The following is a 26306-nucleotide window of genomic DNA, read 5'->3' as shown; positions in this document are numbered from 1 at the left end:
CAGAACATAACCACCGTGCAAACTGGTCACAGTCTGCACTGCACATCCAGAATGGCAGTGGCACTGGGAAGCTTTGAATGTACTGTACAGTGGTACCTCGGGTTACATACGCTTCAGGTTACATACGCTTCAGGTTACAGACTCCGCTAACCCAGAAATAGTGCTTCAGGTTAAGAACTTTGCTTCAGGATGAGAACAGAAATTGTGTTCCGGCGATGCGGCAGCAGCAGGAGGCCCCATTAGCTAAAGTGGTGCTTCAGGTTAAGAACAGTTTCAGGTTAAGTATGGACTTCCGGAACGAATTAAGTACTTAACCCGAGGTACCACTGTAACAAGCTAGAATGAGTCCGAGCAAAGCACTGGGCTTGTGCTATGTCTGCCTGCCCTCCCTCCATATGGCCTGAATTCTGCGGTGTTTAGTTTTGCTTTCAAAGAATCTCTAGTTAAAGGGAAATCACGGTTGAAAACTCTTGTGACTCAACAAGGCTGTGGATTGAAACTGGCTTGTTTAGAAAGAAAATGGGGTTTGCTTTAGACCATGGTTCATATCCAGCACTAAGTCAGCATTCCTTGAAAGTGAAACTAAACATTGCAGAAGTCCTTTTCCTGGCTATGCAGAAGTGCAAGTCCGAGATTCTGGTTGTGCTCATTCTAGCTCATGCATGCAGCGCTAAACCATGGTTCAGTGTTACATGCCACCATGGTCACTGTATCCCAGCTTTATGGCTGGACCACACCTCAAGTTGTACATTAGTGACTAGGTTATACAGTCCTACCTTGGTTTTCGAACAGCTTAGTTCTCAAACGTTTTGGCTCCCAAACGCCGCAAACCCGGAAGTGACTGTTCCAGTTTGCAAACTATAGTCATACCTCGGGTTACAGACGCTTCAGGTTGCGTTTTTTCAGGTTACTGACCCCCTGAAACACGGACGTACCGGAATGGGTTACTTCCGGGTTTCAAGGGTCGCGCATGCGAAGAAGCACTAAACCGCGCATTGCGCATGCACAGAAGTGCCGAATTGCAACCCACGTTCACAACCCGAGCGTCCACTGTATTTTTGGAAGCCAAATGTCTGACGGGCCTTCCATAGCTTCCAATTGGCTGCAGGAGCTTCCTGCAGCCAATCAGAAGCTGCGCTTTGGTTTCCAAACATTTTGGATGTCGAATGGAGTTCCAGAACGGATTTCATTCGACTTCCAAGGTATGACTGTACTCAAGAGGAAGCAACCAATCTGCATTTCATCCATTTCGAGATGAAGGTGAATAAACATACTACTCAGGTGTTCCCCTCACACCATTTCAGTCATGTAAGTGCAGAGAGCTGGGGCACTATTTTTGGCCCTGTCCCCTCTGCCACATCACTGTCACATTTCACGTGTCGAGAAGGTGCATGTCTGTGGCAGGAAACCTTCAAGAGTAGAGAACGCCCCTGTGACAGACATGCACCTTCTCGACACACGAAATGTGACATGTGATTCAAGATCCTGATCAGGTGATGAAGCCAGAGATGGTGGTGCAATACAGTGGTGCCTCGCAAGATGAAATTAATTCGTTCCGCGAATTTTTTCGTCTAGCGAATTTTTCGTCTTGCGAAGCACGGTTTCCCATAGGAATGCAGTGAAAATCAATTAATGCGTTCCTATGGTCAAAAAAAGTCCAAACAAAGCCAAATTTGGTACAACAAGAGTTTATTAAGTGCTCTTTAAAGTCACACATACTGTAAAGAGCATTTCAAAATTCAAACCCAGATTTTTTTTAAAAAAAACAGCAGAGTGGCCCAATGGTCACAGAAAATCATAATAATGCAGAAAAAAACCCACAAGTTTCCAGATTCTTGCAAACCCCTCCCCAACTGTTCCCCCAGCCACCCAGCACACAGAAATTCAAAGCCAGAATTTTTTTAAAAAAACAGCAGAGTGGCCCAATGGTCACAGAAAATCATAAAAATGCAGGAAAAAAACCACAAGCTTCCAGATTCTTGCAAACCCCTTCCCAAAACCAAGTCCTTGAATTCTAAACACCCCAACCCAAAATCCAAACCCCCCCAAAAAAGTTTTAAAAGCTTAACTTACCAAATGGCTGCAAAAGAAGTTTTGGAAAAGCTTCAAAAATCACCAAAGTCTTTAAAAACCTCAAAAAAGGCTACTATGTACACTGCGTTCTATGAGTTGCTCCTCGAAGTCAAGTCGCAACTGTATTAACGGTGTTAAGAAAAAGGAAACAAACTTGCAAGACGTTTTCGTCTTGCAAAGCAAGCCCATAGGGAAATTTGTCTTGCGAAGCAGCTCAAAAACGGAAAACCTTTCGTCTAGCGAGTTTTCCGTCTTGCGAGGCATTCGTCTTGCGGGGCACCACTGTATAGGGGAAGCTCCAGGAGCCCTGTCTGGGCTCTCCCATCTCAAATGATGGGACATATGTAGCTACCATGTCCTGAGTCAGACCACTAGTCAACGTAGCTCAGTATTGACATTGACTAGCATTACGGTGCTGGAGGAGACTCTTGAGAGTCCCATGGACTACAAGAAGATCAAACCTATCCATTCTGAAGGAAATCAGCCCTGAGTGCTCACTGGAAGGACAGATCCTGAAGCTGAGACTCCAATACTTTGGCCACCTCATGAGAAGAGAAGACTCCCTGGGAAAGACCCTGATGTTGGGAAAGATTGAGGGCACAAGGAGAAGGGGACGGCAGAGGATGAGATGGTTGGACAGTGTTCTCGAAGCTACCAGCATGAATCTGACCAAACTGCGGGAGGCAGTGGAAGACAGGAGTGCCTGGCGTGCTCTGGTCCATGGGGTCATGAAGAGTCAGACACGACTAAACAACTAAACAACAATAACAACAAAGCAGTACCACTCCAGGGTTTTGGATGAGGGTCTCTCCCAGCTATACCTGGAGATAACAGAGACTGCACATGAGATCTCCTGTGTGCAAGGCTCTACCACTGAGCTTCAGCCCTTTCCCACCCAAAGTTACAGAATTGCATAAGGTAAAGGTAAAGGGACCCCTGACCATTTGGTCCAGTCGTGACCGACACTGGGGTTGCGGCGCTCATCTCGCTTTATTGGCCGAGGGAGCCGGCGTATAGCTTCCGGGTCATGTGGCCAGCATGACTAAGTCACTTCTGGCGAACCAGAGCAGTGCACAGAAACGCCGTTGACCCTCCCGCCGGAGCGGTACCTATTTATCCACTTGCACTTTGACGTGCTTTCGAACTGTTAGGTGGGCAGGAGCTGGGACTGAACAACGGGAGCTCACCCTATCGCGGGGATTTGAACTGCCGACCTTCTGATCGGCAAGTCCTAGGCTCTGTGGTTTAACCCACAGCGCTACCCGCGTCCACCGTGCATGAATAGGCCTTAAACCTTAATCAGAAGTCATTCAACACTGATATCCCAAGCCACTGGCATCAACAAAACCCACATTTTGGAACTAGCCTTAAGCCACCTGTCATTTAGAACCTTTTAATCTTTGAACATACCTGTCCTACTCCAAGGAACATTGGAGATGGGAATCTAGAAAGAAAAGAAAACTGTATCAGATGCAATTTAAAAACAAAACAAAACAAGATTTAGACAATTCTTTATTTATTTCAGAAAGAAACAAAGCTCTTGAAGACGTTGATAAAACGAAAGAAAATATAACAGCTCTTCAAGTTAGGTTTTGATATTGCTTGAAGGAAAATAAAATTGGCTTATTCCCTTTCAAGGAAGGTTAGTGCAAATTAAGAGGGGGCAGTTAGCTTTTCAATACAATATTTTCATGACAATTGAAGGACAAGACAAGCAACAGTTGACAGTACAGATTACCGTACTTGGCAATTTTTCTGTGCAATTCTCATCAACAGCATATGAACCTATTTCTCTAATCTGGCAGGACTTTATTTTTCCTTTGGCAAAGAAAGATGAAAAGCTGCCTGATTCTGAAGCTACAGACTAAAACTTCCATTGTTTTGACAAGCTGCTTGGAATCGTACTTTTGTGATCGCATTGAACATTTCCTGCTACAGAGATGTGGTCTTCTCATTGAACTTTATAGTTCCCTGCAAGCCTTTGGAAGAAACCACAGCTGTAAAACTATTTATCATTACTTAGAAATAAAAATAAATAAAATGTTACATGGTGGGATGCAAAGATGCCCTTCTACAAGCAGAAAGTCTCTACCACTCACAAAAGGGCTATTTCTGACTCAAGGGAAGAGTTTTGCACATGGAAGGTGACCCCAAAACCAGGAGTTATTTTGCTTGTACAGGCTCAAGACTGTGATCCAGTGGAGTTTACATGTTACAGCAGTGGCGTAGCATGGGTTGTCAGCACCCGGGGCAAGGCAAGTAATTTGCGCCCCCTAACCTGTGGATTTGCGCCCCTAACCCTAACCCCTAGATGTTGCGCCCGGTGCAGCAGGCCCCCCCCTGCACCCCCCACGCTACGCCACTGTGTTACAGAAGGAGTAGGGAACCTTTGATCCTCCAGATGATGATGAACTGCAACTCCCATCTTCCTTGACCATTGACCATGCTTGCTGGAGCTGATGGGAGTTTAATCATGAATCTGGCAATCTATCACATCCAGCTCCCATATCCCAACTGAGGAGGCCTTTTCCTCTCCGAGCAGCCACCACAGGGCTTTCTGAGGACCACCTCGCCCTATGGGGAAAGCTGCCCCCCATCTAGTTATTGCTGTTCTGTATGAGATGGACTCCCCCTCCCCGTCAACTGCAACCACAGGACCATTCAACAGCCATCTTGCCCTACGGGAAGTTCTAGTTTTCAAAGAGCTCCCTCTCCACACAGCTCAAGATGGAGGATCTATGGTTGAGTGGCTCCTATGGGATGCGGGTGGCGCTGTGGGTTAAACCACAGAGCCTAGGACTTGTCGATCAGAAGGTTGGCAGTTCAAATCCCTGCGACGGGGTGAGCTCCCATTGCTCGGTCCCTGCTCCTGCCAAGCTAGCAGTTCGAAAGCACGAAGTACAAGTAGATAAATAGGTACCACTCCGGCGGGAAGGTAAACGGCGTTTCCGTGTGCTGCTCTGGTTCGCCAGAAGCGGCTTAGTCATGCTGGCCACATGACCCGGAAGCTGTACGCCGGCTCCCTCGGCCAATAAAGCGAGATGAGTGCTGCAACCCTGTCGGCCACGACTGGACCTAATGGTCAGGGGTCCCTTTACCTTATGTCCGGGAGATAGGCCTGTTGCTGGTTCTAGATGGGGCTGCACTCTCTTTGTAGGAGAGCTCCACATTCTGGGGGTTTTACTTGATCCATCTTTTGTAACCTTGGGTGCAGGTCCCCCCTGAGGCTAGGAATGCCCATTATCAGTTCCGGCTGATGCAACAGCTGTAGCTGTTCCTGGGCCAAGGCCATAGTGGTCCAGACACTGCTCTTTAAAGATCTCCGCTGGCAGTCAATATGCTCTCAGGCCAAATTTAAGAGGTAACTATTCACATATAAAGCCCAGCCAACTTGAAGGACCACCTTTATCCATACATTAGGGCTGCCATGTTTCAAAAAGTAAAAACCAGGACACCCCAAACTCGCTGAGCTTTTCTAAGACCCACCCCCCAAAAAAGTGGTTTTCCTATTGACTTGTCTAAGATCAAGGACAAAGTGCCACCTTTCAGAAATTCTTCTCGGACGTCAATTCCACCTTTGAAATCCCAGTAAAGTCTGGGAAAATCAGAACGTACGGCAGCCCTAATACATGTCTGCCTGTCCTTTGTGATCTGCTGGAGAAGCACTGCTAACTGTCCTGTGTGATATCTGAGTTTGACAGCTAAAAGAAATGGGAGTTTGTAATGTAGTACAGCCTTGCATTGAGGAATTCACATATTAAAAGAGGTGTCTTCTGTGCTTAGTTTTAGATACCATCTTAAAACATTTTTATTTGCACAAGCTTACCTTGCCATGTGGCCTGCGTAAACTGCTTTGAGAAGCTTTTTTTCCCTTTGCATTTGATTTAAGGGTTTAGAAATGTATGGATAAATAAAGTAAAAAAGAGAAATTCTTGAAGAATGCATTCTTGAACCATGAAAGCTCTTGGTTTTGACTGTACGCGTATGATTCATGAAACACATTCCTGCATTTCCACTCTCCCAGGTTGGCTAACCACCAGAAAAAGCAACAGCTGAGCAAGAACTTTGGACTGAGAAGCTCTGGAGCTCAGTTCAACCTTTGCCACCAAAGCCAAAGCTGTCCAAATTTCGATATTTATTGAATTCTATATCTCACTTTTTCCTCTCAGGAGGGAACACATTGTTCTCTGCCTCCTCATTAATCCCTACAATAACCCTGTGAGGCTTAGATAGAGTGACTGGCCCAAGGTCACCCCAGAGCTTCATGGCCCAGCAGGGATTTGAACCCAGGTCTCTTCCAGCGCCTAGCCCAACACTCTAACCACACTGTCTCCCCAAAGAGACCTGAACAGGAAACCTGATGCTCTCACACTGAGCTTCCCAGTCACCAAACACCTTGCAAAATGCAAGTGTGAGTTCAAGAAGAGATGGGAGGAAGCATTATTTACAGAAAGAGAAGCACCGATGAAGGAGGTTTGTGGCCCAGCCAGGAAACTACGGGACCAATGGGGTTGGGTTGCCGTCGAGTTAGCAGGATCGGTGCCCAGAGGCGGCGGGGACGGACGCTGCAAAGGAAGTCTTGGGTGGAAACGCAGCTTTTGAATGGGGCAGGGGCAGGAAGCGGATCTCACAACCACGATCGGTGAGGGGGAAGTTGGGGGCTTGTCCCCCCACCTCCGACGGTGCGCGGGGTCGCCCGCCGTCCAGGTGCTCGTCTTCCTCCTCCTCCTCCTCACCTGTAAGCCGTCAGCACCGCCTTGTTGACCAGGACGATGCAGAAAGAGCAGATCCCGTAGAAGAGGGCGGAAAGCAGCCGGAGCAGAGGGGAAGGGGCGGCGGCGGCAGAAGCAGCCGGCTCCGGCTTCTCCTCTTGGCTGCCTTTCATCTCTTGGCGAGACCCGGGCGCCCGGCCATTCCGCGCGGCATCCCCACCGCCGCCGCCGGAGGAAGCCGAGCCAAACAGGAAGGAGATCGCGGCCGGCCTGCCAGCCAGCCAGCCTGCCCGTCCCCACCCACTTGGCGGCGGCAGCGGCGGCGGCAACGCGCCCTCTTGCGCTCCCGCGGAAACTTCTCGCCAGCGCTGAGTTTGGGGCGCCCTCTGGTGCCGCTTTCGCCTCTCCAGGCAGCGCAGAGCGCAGGCCGCTCAGGTTAGGGCGCGCTGGCATTGATCGCGCGACCCATGACCCGGGCAAGGGTTCAGGGGACTGTGATAGGAATTTTGAGGTCTTGAGGTCTTCAGTCGTTTAGTTGTGTCCGACTCTTCGTGACCCCACACAAAAAAGAGTTGTCTAAATCTTGTTTTGTTTTTAAATTGCATCTGATGCAGTTTTCTTTTCTTTCTAGATTCCCATCTCCAGTGTTCCTTGGAGTAGGACAGGTATGTTCAAAGATTAAAAGGTTCTAAATGACAGGTGGCTTAAGGCTAGTTCCAAAATGTGGGTTTTGTTGATGTCAGTGGCTTGGGATAACTTTGGGTGGGAAAGGGCTGAAGCTCAGTGGTAGAACCTTGCACACGGGAGTCTCTGGCATCTCCAGGTATAGCTGGGAGAGACTCTCATACAAAACCCGGGAGTGGTACTGCTATGTTGTTGTTTAGTCGTTTAGTTGTGTCCAGCTCTTCGTGACCCCATGGACCAGAGCACGCCAGGCACTCCTGTCTTCCACTGCCTCCCGCAGTTTGGTCAAACTCATGCTTGGTAGCTTCGAGAACACTGTCCAACCATTATGAGTCTTTGTAAATTGTGTTTCTAAAGGAATTTATGTTGTTGCCAAATGCCAATGTGTTTATAATCCATTGTTATTATTATTGCATTTTGGTGCCCTTGTTGTTCAAGAACTCAGGTTGCTTTCTTACCTGTTACAGTTGGTTTTCTGAGAGATCTTCTATTCCTAATCCATTATGAAGCACAGCAACACCCGTTATTAAAGGTTCATTCCTGGAGACCCCATCAGCAAGGCCGCGAGTGGGGTCTTGTCATCTGGGCAGCCCAAGACCTCCATACACACTGCCCATGTTTGCACCCAAGGAAGGTCACTTTGGTGCTACTAACGCAGCGGTTAGACTTCACCCTCAGAGGCGAACTCCATTGTCTCGAGACTGATGGATGCCAATAGTCCTGGAGATCAAATGCTTTTGCACACTGCCATGAGAATGGCAAACTGAAGTGACAAACATTATTCAGCCTTAACAGCCTTTGTATGACCTACACATATTTCCCCTTCAGCAAATCCTAGAACCCATTTCTCATTCTATTTCACAACTGATTCATGTTTAACTTTCTCAGCCCTTCACAGCAGCAGGATTGATGTTCACATTCTTTCTTGAGAGATCAAGATCTAGGCATCTTATTTTGAATGTATACTTATGAACCTATAATAGCATGTTTAAAAAATTCTCCTAACCATACACTAACACACTCAACTCTTCATATGTTGTTCAGTCGTGTCCGACTCTTCGTGACCCCATGGGCCAGAGCACGCCAGGCACTCCTGTCTTCTACTGCCTCCCGCAGTTTGGTCAAACTCATGCTGGTAGCTTCGAGAACACTGTCCAACCATCTCGTCCTCTGTCATCCCCTTCTCCTTGTGCCCTCCATCTTTATATGCAACTCTGCATCTACAGGAATTCAAACTGTATGGCAGCAAGTTTGCCCTCTTCTATAAAAGCTGAAGTTTCATCAGTTTGTTGGTCTGGAGCATTCAGGTGTGTTTTAACACAATGCCAAGGAGGAAAGACGACAAGGCTCTTAAGAGAAGCAAGTGCTTCTCATGAAACTGGGCCACCTCCAACCAATTTTACGCCCATCATTCTACCGTGGGAAAGAAAGGCTATTCAAAAATGGAAAACATTCAAGACAGTTCCCAATCTTCTCCGTGTGAGGGAGGAGAGCATGTTTAGGGAAGCTTTTAAGGTTTGATACATTACTGTATTTTATGGAAGCCGCCCAGAGTGGCTGGGGAAGCCCAGCCAGATGGGCAGGGTATTAATAATAATAATAATAATAATAATAATAATAATAATAATAATAATAATACGGAGCTGGCACATGACTCAACATCAACACACCTGGCACTGAATTGCTAAAGAAGTTTGGATGAATATTCAAAGAGCTCAAGAATGATAACTACAAACTGATCAAATATATAGAACAGTGACAAGTGGTACACTTGCTGATGTTCAATTAAGCAAGGGCATTTGATTAGCAACCCCTGCCTGCTACTTAGCCTCTTAATTCCTACGGAAGCAGTCAGGGTGTACTTCGATTTTCACACATGATTTCTCCATCTTGGCTTTATTTCTCTCAAATAAATCATGACATGATGTAGTATATGTGTTGTTGTTCATCACCTGAGGTTTTATGTACCCAATTTTGAGACCTGCTAAGGAACAAATAATTGCTTTTATGTCCTGATATGCAAAACCACAGAATTCAAAGAGCACTTTCTTTTTCCCACGGCTGTATTTGTAGCTCCTTCTCCTCACTCACACAGTTTAATAAAAATATTTTCCAGTGCTAGAATAAGCCCCTAAAAAAGCATATGAACCAAAACAGGCTTACAGTGGTACCTCAGGTTAAGTACTTAATTCGTTCCGGAGGTCTGTACTTAACCTGAAACGGTTCTTAACCTGAAGCACCACTTTAGCTAATGGGGTCTCCTGCTGCTGTATGTGTGAATAAACCACATCTGCAGACTCCATTGTGCCTTGATTTCCCAGTAGAAGCACAAACCTGGGTGAGTGAAAAATTGGTGCTGGATTTTACTAAGCAGATCAAGTAGCATTGGGGGGTAAATTCGATTCAGTTCACATTTAAAGGCAGACCAACCAAATCCATAGCTGTCAACTTTTCCCTTTTCTTGCGAGGAATCCTATTCAGAATAAGGGAATTTCCCTTTAAAAAAGGGAAACGTTGACAGCTATGCAAATCTGAATTTTTGCAGAAGCAATATGAGAACCCAAACACAGCCATCCTTTGAAATGTGATCTTCTCTGAATTTTGCAATACGGTTCTCCAGCCATAATAGGGTAAAGCACAGTGGTACCTCAGGTTAAGTACTTAATTCGTTCCGGAGGTCCGTTCTTAACCTGAAGTACCACTTTAGCTAATGGGGCCTCCTGCTGCGCCACCGCCACACAATTTCTGTTTTCATCCTGAAGCAAATTTCTTAACCTGAAGCACTATTTCTGGGTTAGCAGAGTCTGTAACCTGAAGCGTATGTAACCCGAGGTACCACTGTATAAGTCAAGGTTTCAAATGCACACAAGGTGCTTTGCATTTCCTGTTAAATAACTTTTTAATTAGAGAGAGAGAACTGTACCAACCAGTTCTTCAACGTACAAGAGTCAGAGACACAGAACTATTGTGCATGCACCAGAACTTCTGAATGTAGCATACATTCTAGGATACAATGCAAAGCAACAGTATCATCATAAACAGTTCTAAAACTCAGGCAACTTTTTATTCAAAGCTTATTAGAATTACAGCATTTTAATTCATGCCAAAAGTACAGCTTAATCATATGAAGCAGAGAATTCTTGAACCACCATTTCAAAATGCCAATCTTTTTCACAAATGTAACTTATTCTAGAGTTTTTCCAAAGATGTATTTTATACATAATTGGTAAAGCAGCTCAACTAGCCTAGAGCTAGTCAGTATGCAGGGTTTTCTTTTAAAAAATAATTAAATGCATATTTTCAATATGCATTCAGTGTAAATATGGATTGAAAAAAGGGAATGTGTTTGTGTGTACCAACAATGAATTAGCTCTTGCTCGCAATACCAGATGTTGCAGTCGTAAGTTTACCTTTAAGTTATCAGTTGGATTCCATGAAGTGCAAAATGTCTTTCCCCTTTTGGGGAAAGCATCAAAGTTGGCATTTGAGGGTCCTTAGCCTTTCCCCCCCCAAGGACTTCATGTCAATTGTTATGAACTCGAAAAATCCACGTTGAAGTGCTTTGCTTTAAAGAATCAGAGGTGGCAAACAAACATAAGAAATTAACAAGCCAAAAAGTGACAGTGTAATTTAAATCCATCTACTGCACTACCTTCCCCCTTTCTAGCTGTTTGCCAGCATTAATACATACCGTATTTTTTGCACCATAACACTCACTTTTTTCCTCCTAGAAAGTAAGGGGAAATGTCTGTGCGTGTTATGGAGGGAATGCCTACGGGTGGCATGCCTACGGATTTTCCTCCTCTAAAAACTATGTGCTTGTTATGGTCGGGTGCGTGTTATAGAGCGAAAAATACGGTAATTCTTAAGGATATACAAAAATGACTTTGACACTATATAAGTATAACCCTGGAAATGTATCTTTATCTTGCCAATGACAAGACATCTGTAATTAAACTTTATACTGGGAAATAACATTCTTTGCTCATTTGTTGTGGTCAGAAGGAATGAAGTCCAACAAATGCTAATAGGTGGTTGTTAGGTCAAGTATCACATAGTTTATATTTTTATGCCAATAGCCTTAATTTTTTTTCTAAAAACAGGAGCATAAAATTCTCTTAGTCTATTATGCACCTCTACTCAGTTTGATCACAAATTGCTATAAAAGGCACATGCCCGGCATATGATAACTTAAAACTATTAAGGCTATACCTTTTTTCCCCGATGAGTGCTCAAGAGCACTAAGTGCTATCCCTATATCTTAATTTGGGGGGAAAGGGAAAAAAAAAATACTAATCCATATATCTCACACTTGCAACTACTTCCAGAAGCCTAATTTACTAATTGTATAGCAAATATTTTTATCAATAACTGTACTAGCTAGTGAACACAAAACTTGGTATGTAACGTTTCAAATGGAAGCAATAAGGTGGCGTTATGCAAGAAATATCTATCTGCAATAAAATCTTCTGAAGCAGTATTAGTGTTTGCTGTCTTTTACTAAAACCAATGCTACCCTGTAAATATCCCCATTACCAAAAACAAATCCCATTGCTCTAGGGTCTAAATCTGAAAGAAATCCTCAATTGATGGAATGTTACCATGATGCCTAGAATTTGCAAGATGTATCACTCAGTTATAGGTGAGTCCAACAATGTGCAAATGCTCCCAATATTCTGTTGGGAACAAGAAGTGCTACTCAACCAAGAGACTGCCAAGACCTCAGCCTACTAAAAGGAAAGTCAGTCTCCATGTCAGTAGTCACAGTGAAGATTCTGAACGACATACTACCCAGTTATTCTATGCTGCTACAAGGTTACAACAGCTATTTCTAGCACTCTTGCGAGCAATGCTAGGTAAAATATTGATGTTTGAAAAACCATGGTTGCATCACTGTTTACATCCAATTTTTTTTAAAAGAAAGTTTCAACTATTTTCTTTGAACATACGTACCATTATTCTAATCTAGTGAGTTCAGAAAGTGCTTCCTGTGAAAACTTTATCAAAGAATGACAGGAATTCTGACTTTACACACTTTTACATAGAGGCAAGCCCCACTGATTGCAGTGACTTACTTCCACATAATTGTGATCAAGAGCAAAGCCCTAACTTTGCAAATCTAGCTTTCCATAACATGAGCATTTCCCACTCTGCATTATACAGTCTCCTATTTACAAAATACTTTAAAAAGCTTTACATCTGACTTTCTCATACAAAAAAAAAAAGTGCAATTCTCTTACCCCATTTTCTGGGGCAACAACATTCTTCATAAATTCTACAGAATAGCAGCCTATAGAAGCAAATAAGGTGCTTAGCTTATGCCCAGGAGCTAACTGGTTTTAAGTACCCAATGCAGTACTTTTTATCAGCAGGTCCAGTTCGTATATTACTGTCGCAATGGTGTCCCAGCCAAGTTGGCAAGCTCAATTAGTGCCAGTGCTCCATGCAAGCGTTCGCGCTGTTCTTGGAGGCGGCTACAGGAAACTGAATGGGCAATATTTTTTTCCTCCTCCTCCTCATCTTCAGACTGAAGATATTCCATGGGATCCTGCTGCTCCTGGTCAGGCTTATGAGTAGTTTTGCTTTTCAACATAGGAGTGCGCTGTTCTCTCATCTCCCAGTACCTGTCAGTAAAGATGGATGTTAGCATTATAAATAGCAACTGAAAACACTGTAGCCCGATAGTCCCTTGGATTTCATTTAATTAAGCTAAGGAAAGGATTGGTTCATTCAAAGCAAAGACTGTGAAGTAATAATAATAATAATAATAATAATAATAATAATAATAATAATAATAATAAATTATTTGTACCCCGCCCATCTGGCTGGGTTTCCCCAGCCACTCTGGGCGGCTTCCATAGAAACCAAAAAAACACTAAAATATCATACATTAAAAACTTCCCTGAACAGGGCTGCCTTAAGATGTCTTCTGAATGTCAGGTAGTTGTTTATCGTTTTGACATCTGATGGGAGGGCGTTCCACAGGGCGGGCGCCACTACCGAAAAGGCCCTCTGCCTGGTTCCCTGTAGCTTTGCTTCTCGCAATGAGGGAACTACCAGAAGGCCCTCGGCGCTGGACCTCAGCGTCCGGGCAGAACGATGGGGGTGGAGACGCTCCTTCAGGTATACTGGGCCAAGGCCATTTAGGGCTTTAAAGGTCAACACCAACACTTTGAATTGTGCTCGGAAACGTACTGGGAGCCAATGTAGGTCTTTCAAGACCGGTGTTATGTGGTCTCGGCGGCCGCCCCCAGTCACCAGTCTAGCTGCCGCAGTAAGAAGGAATAAGAAGCCTTTAAAAAATAAGACTTGCCGAGTGTGGTTTGAAATGCCATACTTACAATACATCCAACGTGACATGACAAAATGTTCCCAATTCTCAATGCTTTTAAACTTATTTCATTTACGAATTGCTTTTAAACATTGCAAAGTATTTTAATAATAATAATAATAATAATAATAATAATAAAAAAAAAAAAAACAGCTTTGCATTTTATATGAAATAACTTACTTTGCCAGCCATTCAGCAACAGCTTTGTTCTCTGCAGTTTGTTTTTTATTCAGTCTGTCTGTTGGTTCTTCTCTCCTCAGCTTTGCATATGGATGTTTGGGACAATGACGGTTTGCATGCGTGAATCTGCTTACGCATCCTTATTAAAAAGACAAGACAGACATACCAATAATTTAAACAAAGATATTCTATTAACTTCCCATGTTTAAAACACAAATGCTGCTTGGCCCAGAAAACATAACATTAAAAACATACACCAAGTGGAGTTTTTCTGTAATTAGTGTTACAAAGTAGACACTAGCACTTGGCAACCAAAATTCTGGCTTATGTGTTCCTTTAGCCCCTTTAGCTTTCCAATTTTTTCTTGCATGTCCTCCCCACTTATTCCAAAGATGTATTGCCCTATGGCCACACATGCTAACTGGCCATGAAATGGCTTTCCCCCCTTCAAGCTACATAATCCCCATAGGTCCTTCCTTCTAAGGAAGCAAGGGGCCTACACAAAATACTCCCCTCCTCCGTATTCAAGCATTCAGCTTTCACCATTTTCAGCGATCCCAAACCCCCACGCCCAGTCCTAGTGCTTCACTACATGATGCATTCTTTCAAAAATGCTTTCTTTTCACACATTCCAGGCAAAGCACTCAGTATCACCAGTTTTAGCTGAGGAATTAAATATTAGTTGAACACCCACCCATAGATTTCAATGGATTTTTAAGCACTTTATTTTACTGTTAATACCATTATTTTTTCAAACTAGTAGTACACATAATCTTCCTTCCTTCTCGTATAGTACATATTAGAAGCAGGCACGTCTTCTTCCCAATTGTATTCACGGCAGTTTATTTCAACAAAGGTTAATTCTGTCTTGGCTCACCATTTTCAGCGCACACAAAAGGTTTTTCCCCTGTATGGAGACGTTGGTGCGTTTTGAGTTGCCCACTCTGAACAAAAGCTTTCCCGCACTCTGGGTAGTCACACAAATAAGGCCTTTCACCTGGGAAAAAAAAAAACAATCACGGGGTTGAAAAGGGTATTTGTAGAAATAAAAGCACTGAAAACTCATTCTGAAAAGTGTGTTATTTTTGTTAGTATTGTAAAGCTGTCAAATTTTAAAATGTTTTTAGTTGCTTTGAAATACAATTAAGGGACAACAACAAAGATGTACATAAAATTCAGAATGGACCAAGTGCTGATGCTCTAGCTGGCATGCTAGACTACACACCTTTAATTAATCTCTCTGATATACATCCTCTGCTTCTATGTTACTGCAAAAGGTACATCCTATCACGGGCATAGGCAGGATTTTTGTTGGGGGGGGAGAACCTCAGTTTGCTATTTTTATTGCTGGGGAGCAGCTGCCCTTCTTTGCCCCCCAACCCCAGGGCTGGCTATGCCCATGCATCCTATATTTCCTCATTCAAACAATTCAACAGAATGGGCATCATTCAGAGTTAAGATCCCATTGGCTTAAAGTTCTCCCATTGAAAGGACAATCCCATAGCCCAGTGTTTCCCAACCTTTTTTGGGCAAAGGCACACTTGTTTCATGAAAAAAATCTCGAGGCACACCACCATTACAGCCCCGTGACGTCAGCGCGCAGCGTCACGTCGGGAGGGACGCACGAAAGTGTAAGTTTCAATTTTTCCCCCTCCCCCTTGCCTTTCTTCTGTGCCAACCGCCAAAAAGCCAAGAATTGCGGGACCGCCGGCGGAGGGGGGGAGGGCGAGCGGAGGCAGCGGCGAGCCCCGTTCCTCCCCATCCGCCCCTTTCTGTGCAAGGAGCGCGAACAGGTGTGAGAAGGGGGTCAAACCTGCGGGCCGGGGAACCTCCAAGCTTTGGGGGTGGAGGGGGAGGAGGCAGCAAAGCGAGGCAGGAAGGAGAGCGCGGCTTGGCTGGGTGAGCTTTGGCAGGGGCAGGGAATGAGAGCCGCGAGGCGGGCGCTGCGGACGGAGGTGCTGCCCGCCGAGCTCGCAGGCAGCCAGGCAGGCAGACAGACGGCGAGAGCCCCACGCTGGGCGGCCTCTCCTCGCCGCCCCGCCTCTCGCCGCCCGCCTCCCTCCGGGAACGGCGCCCCAATCGAAAATTTGACTTTTTTTTTTAAAAAAAAAATCTTTCGAATTTTTTAATTTTTCCCGCGGCACACCAGGCAACATAGCCCATGGGTAGGCAAACTAAGGCCTGGGGTCTGGATTGGGCCCAATCGCCTTCTAAATCCGGCCCACGGACGGTCCGGTAATCAGTGTGCTTTTACATGTGTAGAATGGGCCCTTTTAATTAACATGCATCTCTGGGTTATTTGTGGGGCATAGGAATTCGTTCATTTCCCCCCCTTCAAAATATAGTCCAGCCCCCCCCCAAGGTCTGAGAGACAGTGGACCCACCCCCTGCAGAAGAAGTTTGCTGACCCCTGCTATAGCCCTTTGGAGGGTGCCAGAGATCTGACAAAGCAGGGAGTTTTGCTGTTGCATTTTCCTTCCGCATCACCCCTGAAATCTCAAGTGTGTTAGTCCAACATATGTCAGAGCTTTGATGCTGTAGGCCCGATACGAGGCTTCTTGGGGGCATGCCAGGGGAGGAATGAGAAAATGCAGAGTGCACAAACATTGCTCCTTCACTTCTGCTCTCCTGGGTTGAACCTAGCAAGCCTTTGTATTGGGCACCTGAACTGCCTTAGGTTCACTCCCAAATCTTAGCTGGCTAGTGGCCATAATTCCAAAGCAAGTGTCAAAAGCTTCAGAGTGTCTTGTTGTCACCTTCTGCCTGGATGAACTTGAAGAAGCAGAATCCTTGTGACCAACTTAGGAGTTTAAGGAAAGAGAAAAAAACAGAAGATTCAAACCAACCACCTACTTCCCACCTCAAAATGACAGGTCATCATCTTGTGTTTGTTCACTTGGAAGCAAGACCTAGGCCTAGTATAAATGTAATTAAAAGACTATCACAGTATTTCATACTGTCGTGAAGCTACACTGTTTATTAAGAGACAGGTTTACAGAAGCGCAACAAGGAAATATGGAACACATGCAGTTCAGGGGAATAATTTGAGCCTCCCCACAAATTAAATGCATCTCTCACAAAAAAGTTATAAGCAAGGAAGAAACTAAAGAAGCCTCTATTACATGATTAAATGTGTGAAATACTTGCTCTCAATTCTTTAAGTGTCAGCGATCACAGAGTTGGAAAGGGACCACAAAGGCTATCTAGTCCAGTGTTTTTCAACCACTGTTCCGCAGCACACTAGTGTGCTGTGAGATGTTGCCTAGTGTGCCGTGGGAAAAATTGAAAAATTCGAAAGATTTTTTTTTTTAAAGTCACATTTTCGCCCACTAGGCAGGCGCTGGACTGTGTCCACCCTATTTTCCCTCCATCCTGGGTGGGGATCAGATCGGATGGGATCGGATGAGAGCGGACAGGTGGTCCGCTCTCATCCGATTCCCTAAGAGAGCAGCGGGGCTCTGACATCTCCCTCTCCACACACAGTGCGGAGACCGAGCTGTCATCCACCGGCTCAGCGGGGATCAGCGGATCGATCCCCACTGAGCAGAGAACGGTCCGCAACGTTTTTGTTTGCCATTAAAGAAAAAAATATTAAACCATGCTTGAATGTTAAACCATGCTTCTTTGTGTTTATTTGATTCCTATTCAAGAGAATTACTTTATATATAGTCAATATAGGCACAGTTAATTTTTTTAACATTTTCTAATGGTGGTGTGCCTCGTGATTTTTTTCATGAAACAAGTGTGCCTTTGCCCAAAAAAAGGTTGAAAAACACTGATCTAGTCCAACCCCTCGCAGTGCAGGAATCTTTTGCCCATTGTGGGGCTCGAACCCACAACCCTGAGATTAAGAGTCTCATCCACTCCCAACTGATCTATCCCAGTTGACACCCTAGGAATGAATACTTCCAAGACTACTTCACCTGGATTTCAGATTGTTGGTGAAATGCGATTGTTGTGCTATTACAAACAGACGGTATCATGTTATGAAACTCCACCCTATCACAAATTCCAATTAGTTCATAACAAACACCTTAGCCTATTTTTCCTCCACGACCCATGCTTTGACAGAATATCCATGCTTGATCTTCCCCCTTCTTGACTTGTTCCACTTACCAGTGTGAGTTCTTTTGTGGGCCTGTAAAGACTTCTCTCGTGGGAATACTCTGTTGCAAACACTACAACGAATCCTGCTTGAAGAGTGCTCTCCCTCGCTTATTAGATCTCGGACGGTGTCTGCTCTTGGTCGACCTCTTCTAGTCCCATCCTGGTAAATAAACAGGCCATTATCAAATGCTTCCCAAGAACTACTATATAAAAGGTGGTGGGGCATTGGACCTCAGCTCATAGGCCAGTGGAGCTGTTGCAGGAATTTCCTGGCACAAATCTACGGTATTCATCCGTCACAACCTGCTAGAGCCCAAAACACTGGCATTTTTGTCTGCACCTGTTTGCTGAATGTGCGATCAATACATTTAATAGGTACATTATATCTAATTGTGCTTGGTATCTTACTGGGCACTTTGCACAATGCCAGTCTGGTACGCACTGCATACTGTCCAACATTTCTCCAATGAAAATAGTGCTGCCGATAATTTTTTTATTTATACCACGACCATCTGACAGGGTTGGCTCAGCCACTCTGGGTGGCTTCCAACATAAATAAAAACTAAATAAAACATTAAACCTTTAAAAACTTCCCTATACAGGGCTGCCTTTAGATTTCTTCTAAAGGTTGTATTACTTATTCCCTTAGTTAAATGCTGGCCTACAGCTGAAATAAACAGATTGAATTGTATCTCCTTAGTTCGGGGATCACATTTCTCCATACCCTCCAACACAGGGGCACTTGGAGGGACTGGCATTGTGAAGATGCTCGCGCCTAGGTCAGCATGTGGCTCCCTTATCCCTGCCTTTCTGCTAGCCTCAAAAGAAAAAGAACAAAGAACAGTGTTAAATCGCGGCAGCGTTCGCAACCACTATCCAGGGGTATGTGTGTGCCACTTATTCAGGAAACGTGTTCTCTATCAAGCTGGTGTGGTGTAATTTTACACATTACTTGGAAAGACAGGCGAACTAATTCCAGCGTACTGGAAGAAGCAAAGATTATCAATGTTGAAGCAATGATTCTTCAGCATCAACTTCGATGGACCGGTCATGTTGTGCAAATGCCTGATTATTGTCTTCTAAAGCAACTACAGTACTCTATTCTGAACTTAAAAATGGAAAGCGTAAAGCTGGTGGTCAACAAAAGAGGTTTAAAGTCTCAAGGCATATCTAATAAAAATGTAGTATAAACACCAACAACTGGGAAAAACTGGCCTGCGAGCGCTCCAACTAGAGAACAGTCATGGGCTTTGAAGACGATTGAAACATGCTAAGAGGAAGGCACGCTTGGCAAACCCTCACCATGATAAACTCGCACCTGGAAACCAATGTGCCCACTGTGGAAGGACGTGTGGATCCGGAATTGGCCTCCACAATCACTTACAGACTCATTGTTAAGACTGTGTTAATGGAAGAATGCGGCAGCTAGACTGGTGACGGCAGCCGAGACCACATAACACCACCGAGACTTGAAAGACCTACATTGGCTCCCAGTACGTTTCCGAGCACAATTCAAAGTGTTGGTGCTGACCTTTAAAGCCCTAAATGGCCTCAGCCGAGTATACCTGAAGGAGCGTCTCCACCCCCATCGTTCTGCCAGGACGCTGAAGTCTAGTGCCGAGGGCCTTCTAGCGGTTCCCTCGCTGTGAGAAGCAAAGCTACAGGGAGAGGGCCTTCTCGGTGGTGGCACCCACCCTGTGGAATGCCCTCCCACCAGATGTCAAAGAGAAAAACAACTACCACACTTTTAGAAGACAACTGAAGGGAAGTTTTTAATGTGCGGCATTTTAATATTTTTGATGTTTGTTGGAAGCTGCCCAGAGCTATATTATTCGGATCACCAAAGGAGAAAGAAGTGAGCATCAGGTTGGGACCTGGGAGGTCTGGGTTCAAACCCCAATTCAGGTGGGTTAAAAATGTAAAACGTAAAAATAAAACGTGTCTGCCAAATATTCAGGAAGCAGGAGTTTGCCGTTTATTTAGGAGTTGTATCAACCGGACATAAGGAGGCGAAGAAGAAGAATGGCAGATAAAGATGATGGATTTTTTGGAGCTAGCTGACCTAACCGGAAGAGTCCACAACCAGAAGGAGGAGGAATATCAGGAAGATTGGATCCAATTTAATGATTAGTTAAACATGTTAAGTTAAACTAACTGAAAACAGCTTACAGATACTTAATTGGCTTAGGATTTTGTTTAAGTTAAGTGATGAATTAATAGGTTTAATTTCATAATGTGAAGATCTAAGGATGTTAACGTTTAGGTTAAATCATTTTAAGAACTATGATTTGGAAAACCGTTAAAAGGACATGCAATGAAATTCAACCAAGGGGAAGCGAGCAAGTCACTTAATAATGTTAATAAGTGTAATTTTTAATAGGGCTATGATTTATTTATGTTTGTTTGTTTATAAGGTTGTAAAAATCAATTTTAAAAATTGGGAAAAAGGGGGGACATAAGGAGGGGAGGTTGTTGTTATTTAAAGGGCGCAGAGCGCGCGCCCCCTTGAGCACCGCAGGTGCCAAAGGGAGCTGCTCCTGCGCGCCCAGCCGCGAATTTCGAGCGTGCGCGCGCACTACCACGCGGGAAAAAGCGGAGGCGCGCGCAGGGGGGGGGACCTCTCAATACACACACCCACACCCGCTTTTGGCGCGCGGAGGTGTCGTCACCCAGAGCGTGAATCACTCGCGGAAGTGACTTAACTGCACACATACACACCAAAAAAAACACAGAGCCCCCGAGGGGGCGGGGCCGGCCGGACGTTGGCCAGAACCCTTTAAAAAAAAAAAGGATTCGGGATCCCTTTCCCCTCAACCGCCGCCGCGCGCGCCTTTCCCTGCCCCGCCCCCTCCAGGGGCTCTTAACCCCTTCGGCGCCGCACTCACCCTCAAGTGCCCGCCGCCCCCGATGCCGCTGTCCGGGCTGCCCGCCTCCTCGTCCTCTCCGCCCGAGCGCCCCGCGGCTCCACGGACGCCGCCGCCGCCTGCTCCTCCTCCTCCTCCACCTCCTCCGCCATCGCGGAGAGGCTGCGGCGTGGCCGGCGGGGGGCTGAGGGTGACGTTGTGCGCGTTCTCCCCCCAGCGCCACGGGTAGACCATGAAGTCGCTGAAGCCCGGGCTGGTGGGGATGGGCGGCGGCGGCGGGGCGCGGCCGTCGGCTCCGCGGGGCGGCTTGACGGGGGTGGTCTTGATGACCGAGACCAGGACGCGCTTCGGGGAGTCGCCCGGGCACAGGAGGGCGGGCGCGGGGAGGCCCGGCCGCTCCGACATCCTGCGCCGGGAGTCGCCCTCTCGCACGGTGCGCTCCGCCGCCGCCGCCCTCGGCTCTTCTCCGGTGCCTGAGGGGACGCCTCAGGGGCGCATGGCCGCAAAGCAGGCAGAGCTTTTCCCCTCAGGGACGCCGCCAATCCCCAAGCAGCCGCGGCCTCTTCCCACACGCGGCTTGTCGCCCAGAAGCGGCCGCAACCCCGACCGCCGCCGCCGCCACCGAATCCAAGACTTTCCCGCGTTACATTTCGCGCCTGGGCGGAACCAATCACCAAGTCGGGCGGCGACGTCAGGAGAGTGGCGGGCTGCCGCGGCCAATGGCGTGCGGGGAAAGCGCCCGGCTCCCCCACTTCAAAGGCGGGCGGCTGGGAAAAGGTGGGACTTAGCCGTAGCGGAGCTCAGCCATTGGCTGGCGCGTGGCCGTCTCCGGCCAACAGAATTCGAAAGTCTCCCAGGGTGGGTGGGCCGCCGGCATCCTACCAAGGCCCGCCCCCGGCTGTCCTCATGTGAAGAATTGTGCTTGGTGCTGATTGGCTGCGGGATGGAAAGAGGCGGGTTCTGTCGCTGGCGGTTAAATGCGCAGTAAACAGGCTTTGGGCGCGTTTGGCGCGTTATTTAGTCCCAGGCGTCTGGCCAATCACAACTGCCGACGCAGCTCTCTAGGCGCGCTAAGCGAGAGGCCACCTGAGCGCTTATCACGTGACAATCTCTATTTAAATGTAATTAATGAATCAGAATAGGGACGCGGGTGGCGCTGTGGGTAAAAGCCTCAGTGCCTAGGGCTTGCCGATTGAAAGGTCGGCGGTTCTGTATCCTGATGGCCCTGGTTGAGAACTTCAGTACATAACAAAAATAGTACAGTGGTACCTCGGGTTACATACGCTTCAGGTTACAGACTCCACTAACCCAGAAATAATACTTCAGGTTAAGAACTTTGCTTCAGAATGAGAACAGAAATCGTGCTCCAGTGGCGCGGCGGCAGCAGGATGCCCCATTAGCTAAAGTGGTGCTTCAGGTTAAGAGCAGTTTCAGGTTAAGAACGGACCTCCGGAACAAATTAAGTACTTAACCCGAGGTACCACTGTGCATTCATCGCAGAGGCAAGATAACAGCCCAGCTGGATCAAACCAAAGGCCTGTCTAGTGCAGCCAGGGATTCTGTCAGCTCTTTGTTATACGCTTCTGGGACAATGCACTCTCATAGTCATGTACTGTATAAGAAAGTTGAACTTAGGATTTATGTAGCACATTTGTAAAGGTTTTTTTTTTAATGAATACAGTCATAGTTTTTTTTCATCTGGAACGCACCAGAACTCAGTTCCAGCACCTCTCAACCGGACTCCATTATAAGAGAACAAGGGAGGCATTCGTGATGAGTTCCTGCACCTCTTTTTCTAGAAAAACAGCAGTGAAGACAGTATTGTCCGGATATTTATTGCATTTCCTTTCTGTGGATAAGCCAAGCAGAAATTCATTAAATACGTATCTGTTTAAAATCACCACATTTATATTTACATTTCTTCCAAGGAATTCAAGGTGACAGGCATGTTTCTCCCACACCCCATTTTATACGCTGAAAAGTCCTGTGAGGTAGGTTAGACAATCATTATTTGCCATGGCTGTGCTCAGCTTTTAGTACGCTTTTGAATCCCAGTGGCTGGAAAGCAAGGAGAGAGTGCTATGTGTTCAGGTCTGTCTTACTGTTACAGATCTGGGATACCAGAGTTTGAGGGTGCAAGGGCACCCAGAACTACTAGAGTTAGTGAATGTTAGAAATCAGTAAAGGGGTAGAATTTAGCTGATTTTTGGAGTATGAAGGAACAGTGCCAGAAACTAGACTCAAAATACAGGCCGAACCAGTTCTCCTGTTCAGGAGATTGCTGTTAGCGATGACATTAAGAAAACAAGAAGAACTAAGTAGCGGGCCGTTAAAGAACCACCCAGCTGCTGTCCTTCCACCTCAGCTGTGTGTAACTTATAGCAGTGTTTTCCAACCTTTTTTGGCAAAGGCACACTTGTTTCATGAAAAAAATCACGAGGCACACCACTACTGTGTGTGGAGAGGGAGATGTCAGAGCCCCGCTGCTCTCTATGGGGAATCGGATGAGAGCGCACCGCCTGTCCGCTCTCATCCGATCCCATCCGATCTGATCCCCACCCAGGACGGATGGAATATAGGGTGGACACAGTCCGGCGCCCGCCTAGTGGGCGAAAATTTGACTTTAAAAAAAAAAATTCGGATTTTTCAATTTTTCCCACGGCACACCAGGCAACATCTCGTGGCACACTAGTGTGCCGCGGAACAGTGGTTGAAAAACACTGACTTATAGCACAGTTGGAAGAGGCTGCAGGAGGCGTGATGTCACACAGGGAAAATGTGCCCTTTTTGGAAAACAGGTCTCAAGAAGGGGAGCGAAGAAACTGAAGGGGAGGTGTTGCGCTTTGCAAGGTGTTCTCGGAACAAGGAAGAAGTAGAAAGAATTTCATGCGCTGCTGGCTGGAGGAGGAGGTTCTGCCGAGAGACTGGAGGCCATGACTGCCTTTTGCTTTGGACCCAACCTCACCGAAGCTATGAGAGGAGCAATGAGGGACACTCTTGGGGTGCAATATTCTGTGTCCCATCTGTTGAAGGCTTTAGGTGTAAATATCTTTAAAATAAACCGTATTTCTTAATGGCACTAGTCTATGCTGCAGCCTTCAAAACTCCCATTGTTCTAGGCGTGTTTTGAGACAAGGAATTTCATTAGCGAGAGCAGTTTCTGAGCTCTGAGCGCAGTACTGCGCCTATGATCTCAGATTAAAACTGCAGAGTGGAAGGAAGGGAGGAGCTTTTTCTGCCTCCCCACTCCAAGCCACTCTCTGAAGACCGGAGAAGAGACCCTCTTAAGAATATTAGGGGGACAGACAGGGGAAGCATGGCTTTGTTTTTGCAGTCTTCAGATGAGGACTAGTCTATGTGAAAAATGAATACAGTGGTGCCCCACAAGACGAATGCCTCGCAAGACGGAAAACTCGCTTGACGAAAGAGTTTTCCGTTTTGGAGGTGCTTCGCAAAACGAATTTTCTATGGGCTTGCTTTGCAAGACGACAAAGTGAGTTCTTGCTGGTTTTTTCCCCTCCCCCCCTTTTTCTAAGCCGCTAAGGCGCTTATCAGCTGATCCGATCAGCAGAAAAGCCGCTAATAGCGCTAACCCGCTAATCCATCAATGGGCTTGCTTCGCAAGACGAAAAAACCGCTAAACGAAGAGAATCACAGAACGGATTCTTTTCGTCTTGCGAGGCACCACTGTATAAGATTTTAGCTGCAGTTCATTCATTTTCAGCTTTGTATTCTTGTAAAGAAAGTGTGTCTAGACATTCCGTTGTTTCACCCATAACCTAGGTTTATGGTGCCATTTAGCTTCTAGCTTTCATATCTCAGTTTTTAACATTGCAATGCTGTGCCTCGATTTCCCAACACAACCCTGTTGCAGAGTTTGGGGGTGACATGCAGCCTTAGTAACAATACATTGCCTCACACATGCTGTCATCCTCCACACCTTTAGGGAAGGATTTTCCCCTCTCCCTGACTGAAAGGAAATTGTACTATTTACGCCCCAAGTTACAAAACATGCTCTGCATCGAATAAATAGTATGGAGTGTGTTGGTTAAGTTCATATTTCTTATAAATGCACTCTAGCCTACTTATTTGCACAGTGTGGCATCCATTGAGGGCTTTGTACTAGCAGAAGCACTTCTGCCAACACAACACTTTTACCTTTTCCCTTTGCTGTCCTCCATGTCATATGTACCATATATTTAGTAGTAGGTTTCAGGGAGCAGGAGCAGATGCGCTGGTAGGTGGGGACAGCAACAATCAGGTGCAGAAGTGGAAGCGCTTCTAATGCAAAGCCACGGTTGGATACAAGCCCTATATTGGCTTATACATGTTGGGCATGAGAACTAGAGGAGTAAGGAAAAGACATCATAGAAAAGATGGGTTCCGAAATGCGACTGGACGGAAGTAAGAAACATAGTATTGCACTGGTGTTCTGGGAAGCAGTTCAAGTATATGGAGCAATAAGGAGGAGAGGCAGATTTTTTATCCTAGATTGTAGGATTAATCTACACTGGTGAATTATAACATTAAAATATGTTATAAACATGTGACACCAGAGAGTGCTGTAGAGCAGCGATCTGTGGCCAATGGGAAATTGCACTGGAAGCTATATTTTTAAATAGTATTTTTTAATAGCGTTTTCCAGATCAGTGTAGATGCGGCTGTAGTCTCCCTTCCATATATTATAACAGAGACTTTACTTTCCATTAGCTGCAACTGAACCTAGGAACTCAGTTTTTATTTCACCTTCACCACATAGCCAATGTCAAGTATTGGTATACACCAAGTTTTACAGCAAACTAGAGTCTATGAAATACTGAGTTGACATCAGGGACCAAGCCTTGGAGGAATCCCTAGTCTGCTGCAGCAAAACAAGTCTTGTGGCACAGTAAAGATTAACAAATTTATTGTGGTATCTGTTTTTTCAGATCAGATTCTTTATCAGATGACCGAAGGTTTTCCTTAGTAGGCAGTTAAATAGGCACAGTGGGGGGGAAACTGTAAGCCATGTGTCTATGAAATGCAAGAGCTACAGTTTGTGATATTCAATGTAAAAGTGTATATAAGTTAAACACAGTGTCTATTTACAACAGCATTCATTTGTGATATCTTTTTCATAGCTTTTGAATGTTAATTTAACATCTGAAATGGATGGGAAGCAATTATCATGAGCCAGGGCTAAACAAATATAATTAAAGGTTACTGATAAACTCTAGTCCAGCAATTTTTCATTAGAGACTTCCTTTGAAGTGGTTATACTAAGTGTTTATACTAACTTAGACAGTATAGAAGCGCTAGGACTGGGAACTTCCAAGTTCAAAGCCCCACTCATGCATGAGGGAATGGGCTGTAGCT

The 26306-nt window shown here is 45.7% G+C and overlaps 3 protein-coding genes across 9 annotated transcripts in view; 1 reads left to right on the top strand and 2 right to left on the bottom strand.

The window, feature by feature from the left end:
- Nucleotides 1-7041, bottom strand: part of SLC35D2 (solute carrier family 35 member D2) — a 30130-nt gene extending 23089 nt beyond the window's left edge. The window contains exons 1-2 of the mRNA XM_082241660.1: nucleotides 6810-7041; nucleotides 3484-3517 (exon numbers count right to left, since the gene is read on the bottom strand). Coding sequence (XP_082097786.1) covers nucleotides 3484-3517; nucleotides 6810-6958 — 183 coding nt within the window. The 5' untranslated portion in view covers nucleotides 6959-7041. The remainder of the gene's footprint in view (nucleotides 1-3483; nucleotides 3518-6809) is intronic.
- The window catches only part of ERCC6L2 (ERCC excision repair 6 like 2), a 291509-nt gene that overhangs the window by 240990 nt on the left and 24213 nt on the right, over nucleotides 1-26306 (top strand). The window lies entirely within an intron of this gene.
- Nucleotides 12804-22057, bottom strand: ZNF367 (zinc finger protein 367). The gene is made up of 5 exons (XM_082241656.1): nucleotides 20973-22057; nucleotides 18097-18247; nucleotides 14858-14977; nucleotides 13981-14119; nucleotides 12804-13093 (listed from the first exon to the last, which is right to left on the bottom strand). The coding sequence occupies exons 1-5, from the start codon at nucleotides 21354-21356 to the stop codon at nucleotides 12856-12858; spliced, it is 1032 nt and encodes a 343-aa protein (XP_082097782.1). The 5' UTR covers nucleotides 21357-22057; the 3' UTR covers nucleotides 12804-12855.

Source organism: Podarcis vaucheri (assembly GCF_965113315.1).
Source record: "Podarcis vaucheri genome assembly, chromosome: 11".
Lineage (NCBI taxonomy): Eukaryota > Metazoa > Chordata > Lepidosauria > Squamata > Lacertidae > Podarcis > Podarcis vaucheri.
The sequence above is the reverse complement of the archived record's forward strand: the minus strand, read 5'-3'. Positions and strand labels throughout refer to the sequence as shown.